At 40.4% G+C, this 8009-nt stretch overlaps 1 protein-coding gene across 1 annotated transcript; it reads right to left on the reverse strand.

Annotated features, from left to right (window-relative positions):
* Nucleotides 1-424: 424 nt before the first annotated feature.
* Nucleotides 425-2611, reverse strand: atp5if1a (ATP synthase inhibitory factor subunit 1a). Its single transcript, XM_020597475.1, has 3 exons — nt 2409-2611; nt 817-929; nt 425-722 (listed from the first exon to the last, which is right to left on the reverse strand). The coding sequence occupies exons 1-3, from the start codon at nt 2478-2480 to the stop codon at nt 581-583; spliced, it is 327 nt and encodes a 108-aa protein (XP_020453131.1). The 5' UTR covers nt 2481-2611; the 3' UTR covers nt 425-580.
* Nucleotides 2612-8009: the final 5398 nt, after the last annotated feature.

The following is an 8009-nucleotide window of genomic DNA, read 5'->3' on the forward strand; positions in this document are numbered from 1 at the left end:
AACGAAAAAATGCGAAGTAAAATAGGTGTGTTTGTTTTGACATGCCAGGACAAGCATCCTCATATAGAAGAGCAAAAGCTTACAAAATGTTTGATACACAGCAACTTTACACGGGGGATGAAAGGAGCTTTACCATAGTTTGATAATAATGGCAAAACTTGATGACATAAAATCCAAGTTATGTAGCTATACAAATGTGCATGGGTAGGTCAAGGACTGTTAGTGGGCAACATGGTGAACAAAAACGAGCGCTTTATCATTACCCATCCAACCACGGAGGTTGAGCATCATCTAGTGAAATTCCCTTTTCTAAATGTACTGCATACAGGATGAGACACTTTCCTATGAGTTATTCAAAGTACAAATAATTGTCATTTTGGCAATAAAGGGGCTATACAGTAACACACAGGTTGAAAAGGTTTCATGAAATGTGAAAAATTAAGTACTTTATTGTTTTAAGTATTCATGCTATTAGTGTGGAATCTTATACAGGACCTGCCTTAGCAGCAAATTAATATCTGCTAATCATTTACATGGCAATAAGATCTCAGGAAGAGGAATGATAACAGGCTTCCGAGATTCAATCATCATGTTTGAGCTTTCTGATTTTGCCCTTGTGGCGGTCAATCTCCTTCTGTAGGCGCTCAATCTCCTTTTTGTGGTGCTCGATCTCCTCTGTGTGATGCTTCCTCAGTGCTTCCATCTGCTCCTTCTCTTTCTGCCTGCAGGTGGAAACAAGGTGAAGAGGATATGGGGTCAAGGATTTTTCATGAGGTTTCAACAGTGAGACTACTAATAAAATGGCTTTTTTCTCACTTGAAGTACCGCTCCTCTTCTGCTACTTCTCTCTTTCCAAATGCACCCCCAGCTTCCCTCACAGAGCCACCTCCACCTCCACCTTTGCCTGCTCCCTTGCCCAGCTCACCAAGCTGTTATAAGCAGTGGAAATACCATATATAGTACATGTATATTGTGTCACAATTTACATCTAAAGCACCACAAAGCAATTTGGTTGGTAATATGAGGGCACACGAAGTAAGCGACTGACTGACCAGCAAAAACCAGGTCTGCGGTCAACAGTCACATCATCATCCTAGATAATGGACGCTTTGATCTTGTTGTGATGCGCGCCTGTCTAGGTGCATGTACAATGCTCGTGCACGGTGCTTGTTATACCTCGGGTCGCGCTGCGCAGGACATGCAAAACTTAAAAAATAAAAATGACACCGTGTTCAATGAGTATTGTGCACATCAATATACATATAACAGATACAATTTTGATTAGTGATCATATTTGGAGGATTGGCTTATGACCAACGAGACATTAATGTGGCTAATTAGTTGACCAGTGGTTCTCTTACGCGCTGGTATATAAACAAATATGTCAAACTACATTTTTCAGTGGAAAATCTTACTGAGATCCGACCTGGCAAGTCCGCCAGTAGGCTAGCAATCCGCCAAGGTCTGTTAAAGGGGGTGTGAGGTTACACACTGACTGGATATTTGCATGTTACGCCTAAAACACACTCTTGTTTTAATGAGATCAAGTGTAGCCCTGTGTTTGATGAACCGTTTGTCCTAGTTGTCAAATTGCCGAAATGAACATGGACACACCCAAACACCATTTGTGCCAATACATCTCGATCAGACACCCTGGATCCTCAGAACAGGGCCCATACAGTCACCAGCCACTTTATTAGGTACACCTGTACGAATGTATGCACTTCAATGCAACACGTCGGCCTTAACATCTGTGTTTATGAAGCTCAAAATATTTCAGTCGTTGGTGAAATTATAAACACTGAATTATGTTTATTATTGAGACGATTTAAAAGTCTTGCGGTACTTGACTACGTTATATTTAGAGACGTCTCTATATTTGTCATCTCCAGCTACATAGAGGAGAGGGCCAAAATATTAGGAACACCTCTGACTATAATGTGGCCTAATACAATATTGCTTTTAACAGTGATGAATAATAAACATAACTGAATATATACGTTTATGACAATTTCTCCAAAAACACGCATTCTGAACCTCGTAAACAGATGGTAAGGCGTTAAGTGTTGCATTAACTTGCATACAATAGTCCATGGTCTGGATACATGCTATTGTAGCTCTCTGCTCTGACTAAACAGCAAGCAGTGTCACGAAATTAAAACTTCTCCAATGAAGTGAAGAATAATTTGGCAATTTTCGAATAATGTGTATGTGAGGAACATTACCGTTAAGTGCATACATCTGTGCTTAATAGCTACGTATTAAAAAATAACGCTAAACCAGCAAAATCAAGCGATCTCGACCACACACGTTAGCGAGTAGCTAGCCCTGCTAGCGTCATCCGTGAACAACTCCACTGGTTTTAGCAAACTAATGCTAACATCCAAAGTCTTCCGTTCCCAGTTTACCTGATCAGATGCCATTCTAATCGGAGAGACTATGTATCTTCTTAAGTTTGCTGACAGGAGAAACCTTGACATAATGACTCAGCGACTACGTACAGCGGAGAACAGCAAACTTTACTGTTTCTACTAATAGACGCTCAAAATGCGGCATGAAGACAAACACCTCGATTGCACGCCTGTTACCGCCACCACATGGTTAGGGGTAACTGCAGCCTTGCTTATGTACAGTTGGATATTTACAGTGGTTTAAACGTTGCAAGATATGCAGCTGTGCCAACGTAAAAAAACAAACGTGGATTGTATAAGTGCTCATACAGAATTAAAGCAATTTCCAATTAGGACTGACCACGGAAACATTTTTACACATTCAGTTGACCTGCGGTGCACTGACGAAAAGACTGGCTTACACAAGAACTTAATCAAATGGTAGTGTAATAATTGAGCATTCTCCATTTCTTATATTATTGTACCAAATTACATAATTCGTTCCAGGAAATGTCTATTAAATTATCAGGATATCACTGACTCATAAAATAAAGCGTTGCTCAGATTTTATGCAACAGCTCATTAAACTTCTCTTGTTGCTAAACATGACATGATGCTCAGTTCATGATATTCATAGTTGTATCTTCTATGATTCTCCAAAAGAACTAAACTGTGTGATGCTGAAACTGCATTCAGTGTGGACAATGTAAAACTATAGCATTGTTTTGGGGAAATTATTTAATTCATCTACTTTTCCAACTGAAGATTTCTGGTCAAAAGCTCTAGGGGCCTGCACAGGTACAGTACATTCTGGCCAGGTCTCAAGTCAAATAGAGATGAGTAACCTTCAGAAATCTTTCAGATGCAGTGACACAGAAAATCACATTTGGAGCAATACAAAATATAGATTTCCCCTCCTTCCTTTGTGTTCAGCCATTTATACTTATCGATCACGTCTAAGAAGCTGCACAGACCTGTCTAATTGAGTTCATGCTTATATTTTGTAACCAGAACTCAACATATGCCAATTTGACATCCCTGTGCTGTGGTCCTATTACTCAGAAGAATGAGACTTATCTCTCAAATGCTGGATGAGACACACCCAGCAACACAAAGAGAAGGTTTGACCTGTAAAGTGAGGTGGTTTGGAACAGATGAGTCATAATGGAGTCCCATTGATGAAGAGCACTCCCTGCCAGACGCTACTCATTCCAGAGCAGTGTGTGTGAGCTACTGTCCACAACACTCCCCTTTCTTTGCCTGAATCCAGCACAGTTAATTGTCAACGAGAGAGCGTAGGCATGGTGCTGTTCTGATGATGTGCTGCATCCCGTCAGGCTGTTCAAGTTCAGTAATGATCAGGATGATCTGGAAACCTCTGTGAAAAGAAAAGCAGGCAGACTAATCAGGGCAATGTGTTCTGCAATAAAACATCCTTAGTCTGTAAATATGCAGGGACAAATCCCAGAGACAGGAGGTATAAAAGGTTTGTACACAACTTAGAGACTGTGCAAATGGTGCAAACAATGAAAAGCGTTTGTGTAGTTGGTTATTTGATTTTCCAGTATAGATCCAAACACTCAGAGAGACATTTTGGACATACTTTTCCACATCAGCAAGAGGGGCCTGAGGTAGTAACATCCTTGGAACAAATGGTGGCAGTACACTCTCACACAGATGGAGAGCATCTGCTGTGGTGCAGTGAATATCGAACAGGAATATGTTCATTCATATAACATCCATATAAAACCATTTCTTCCCTTATGATGGAAGATAATCAAGTGCTCACTGTTGAATGGAAATAGAGCTTCATATTGAGCACTAAGTATTGTCGTGAAGTATAGGTTCCTATATTCACAGAGGATGATGGTTATTTTGCATTTGTCACATAACTCACAATGACAATTGTCAGAAAGCAAAATAACATGTAAACCCTTCAATAAGATGGCTAATAAGAGTAATGAGTAAAATGCCCTTGTTTCTGCATAGATACAGACATACAGAACTTTCATGCGAATACCTTCTGATGTAAAATGACTCCCGAGGACATAATAAATCATGGCTGAATGTCACCGGAAGTAATTTTGTTGTGTTTGGGAGAAATCATCAGGTACCACACTGAGGCAATCTGAGCTTTGAAGACTGTTCCTCTGTGTGGCTGTGCATGTGTTTCTTTCATGGCCATGTACGGTCTTCCGGTCTACAGGGTACAGAGCAGCCAGTTACCTGAATTCTTTCAGAGCTGCTCACCTCGCTGGCTCAAGTGTTGCTATAGGAAATAGTATCCTGGCAACAGCACTAACCTGAGCAAAGACAAAGTAAGGTCATGCAGACAACGAGATGTGGCACAATGTTCGATCCATTCTCATAACCTCTTCTTACAAGGTCATTCATTACAATATTGTCATTATATCCCTTCAGTATTTTTACATTATTATTCTTTAAAACATTCACTGTAAATTTACATTATACCTGCACAGCTCCATTTACTGATACAGCCATTTATATCATGCATAATATGTATCATGTGACTTCTACCAGTGCACTATCAATAATGTGCCATGTGCCTGCCGTGTGAAATTCATTCTGGGGAAAAAGCATGCTGATAAACCTCTGGGGATGTAGGTGATCAGGATTTCAACACATATAGCCGAGATAATAACGTTGTGTTGGAAATGACAGATACCTTTCTTTCCTAGGAACTGCTATCTTGTGGAGCATGTTTATGAAACATACATTAAATGTAAATTCAATTGCATTAAAATTGCATTGCAGGAACCTGCAAGCTATGATATCTGTCTACAGAATCTATCTCTATCTATTAAACAGTGTATGGCTGTATAATATTAACTTGTCCGTGTGTAGAGAAATACAGCACCAGTAGCATAGTGTTTTCTTTTGGAATTGATTTTGCATGCCAACCACTATGACGCAGGCTGATGTCAGTCCACATCAAAGTATTAATGAGTTTCTTTAGCTGCTAAAAAATTCCTGTACACAGCTAAATCCTCTAATGGAAAGGTCAGTGCCAGCTGATTATTAACAGGGGCACTTACAAAAAAAATACCAGCAACAGCAGTCCAGATAGCTCCACCACTCTGCCTTCATCGTTCGCATTCTTGCAAGTTTCAAATTCTGATACATAAAAACGTTTCCTTTCACCTGCTGATTTTCTCTTAGCATTCAGATAAGAGGGTAATATGCAAAACATAGTCTTTTTGCATGTTTTATACTTTAAATCTTTTTATTTTTTGTGTAATCAGTATAGAATATACATAAATTTGTCGATTTTAATTCATCAGATACATCATGATTGTTTTGATTTGAAGCATGAGTCGTGCATGTGAGTAATAAGCTATATTGTAGTGCAGTATCTGAAAGCCATAACATTATTAACTAACTTACTATTTTTACTAACTTACTACTCCAATATTTTTAACAATGAAAACATGATTTTAAATTAGCACAAGTGACACACTCAAAAATATAAAGGTCAGTTTGGTTAGCAGGTTATATACCACCCAGATTTTTGGAGGAGTTTACAACAACCACTGATGAGGACAAATCTTTTCATGATTGGATTCTTAATGTCCTGTGTCTTTTCCCCTATTGTCTGAATTCCTTTTGCAAATGCCTTCACCCACTGCTGGCCAGCAGGTGTCACTGGTGCCACCAGAGGTGTCACAGAGCGTTACATACCATAGCCACCCACAGGTTACCTCTTTTCATATACAGTAGATCCTCAAATACCATCTGGCAGCTGCCTTGAGGAGTGACAGACACTGTAACAGCACATCAGAGGTGACAACTATGTGCCGCTGCCAGTATATGAGCTTGTTTTCACTCCAGAGTCTGCTGGTGCTGAAACGCCTTGTTGCTAATAGCCTTCATGAGATGTCTGGATGTTGCCATGGTGACATCAGGATTGATGAAGGGGTCCAGGGGTCTTTGTGTTCTGTACATACAAGGAACAGTGGCCGACATTATTTACCAGATTTGCAGGCAGCCTAGCAGTAATTACAAGAGGATTTGACAATGTAAAATCCACCAATCAGCTCTTTGGAAAAAGTAAAGTTCACTTTTTACTTATTTTATTAGACTTAATTTCTTATAGCACTGTTGCAGCTTTCACTAACAGCTGCATTATAATGTAAAAGGGTTTGTCTCTGTTAGATTGATAATTGAGCACTTTCTGCAGGTCATTGAACAGTCTGGATTAGTGAAACATACATGTTTATGAACAGGATTTTCCAGCAGCTCTGTTAGGCTGTACTCAGATACAGTTCATGGTGCTTTTGTTAGGTGCCGTTCGCACCAGTCAGTGTGCGAACGAGAAAGAGGCGGTAGCCGACTTCGGTGCATGCAGTGATTTATTATATACAGTGATGAAGGGAGTAACAATACACAGAGGGAAATAGTACGTAGTCCTGTCGATGAGTAGTAACCGGGTGTTGACCAACAGTAGGAGGCGAGGAGATGGAGAGCTGGGCCGAGCTGCGTAGGCTGGGTCACTCCTGGGCTGGTCGGTGGTGATGGTGGCTACTGAAGGTAGAGACAGAGAGATGAAGGCAATAGTGGAACAGACAGGCGACTGAGCATTGACCTGCCTGGGAGGGGAGAGTGGAGCCACGGTCTGGAGGAACAGTCCATGGGGGGAACACAAAACAGTAGCTGGCTAGGGGATAAATACATACAAAACAATGAAAGAGCACGGAGAAAAAAATGGCCTAGAGACGAGAACGAACTGGCAAGTGACTGAGGAGTGAAACCGGGTAATATAGTGAGCAACCTAATCAAGTGCAGCTGGTGATAAGGGAGTGAGGAACAGGTGAATGTGATTAGTGTAAATGGGCCAGAGACAGTAGGAAAGGTGAGGGAGGCCAGAGCGGCCGAGCAAACCTGACAGCTTTGAGCTAACTGCTAATGTTTAGCAGGTATGTTGTTTAATATCTTAACCTGGCAAGTTAGTGTGCCACTATTTACCAATTAGCACTAAAATCGAAGTACTGCTGAGGGTGATGAGAACGACAGGCTATAGATCAATAAAATGTTCACCTGATCATAACACTAAATGAAAAGAAGTCACCCTGATGAGCTATGAATAAATCCCTGCATCCAACAGTTGTTGAGATGTTTCATAAAAGCTCTTACAATGTTGCTACAAGAAAAAAAATCACCAAAATCATGACACATCATCAGGGAACCAGGAATGTTTGTAAAAATGTAGATGCTGAGATATTTCACAGGGTTAATGAAGTCTTTGACCTGCTGGTAGTAATAAAAGAAATGCCAGGGGATCAGCCAGAGTCAATATGATTCTGACAAAGATTAAAATGTGCACAAGATTTAATGGCAATCCATTTGATAGTTGTTTGAGATATTTAAGCCAAAGTGCATAGACTGACAGACCAAGATTGCCACCTCTAGTGCAATGTTCAATTTCCATATGTCCCCTATCATTTCATTTAAAATGGTGACTGCTCATGCAGCCTTACTATTGTCTCACTCCTTTGTGACCACACTGAGTCTCAGGTTCCTGCTGGATTCCATCAGCATTAATGTTGGTTTTTAGTGTCCCCTAGTCCAGTCAGTCCTTGGGGTTAGCATATGCTCTGAAAG

Source organism: Monopterus albus, unplaced genomic scaffold, assembly GCF_001952655.1.
Source record: "Monopterus albus unplaced genomic scaffold, M_albus_1.0 scaffold34.1, whole genome shotgun sequence".
NCBI lineage: Eukaryota > Metazoa > Chordata > Actinopteri > Synbranchiformes > Synbranchidae > Monopterus > Monopterus albus.

Bases quoted from the DNA above. Each gene is read 5' to 3' on its own strand.
- atp5if1a (XM_020597475.1), bottom strand. From the start codon at position 2,480: ATGTCAAGGTTTCTCCTGTCAGCAAACTTAAGAAGATACATAGTCTCT. The intron at 930-2,408 runs GTAAACTGGGAA...TGCTTATAACAG, and splicing joins TTAGAATGGCATCTGATCAG to CTTGGTGAGCTGGGCAAGGG. The intron at 723-816 runs GTGAGAAAAAAG...TTCCACCTGCAG, and splicing joins GAAGAGGAGCGGTACTTCAA to GCAGAAAGAGAAGGAGCAGA.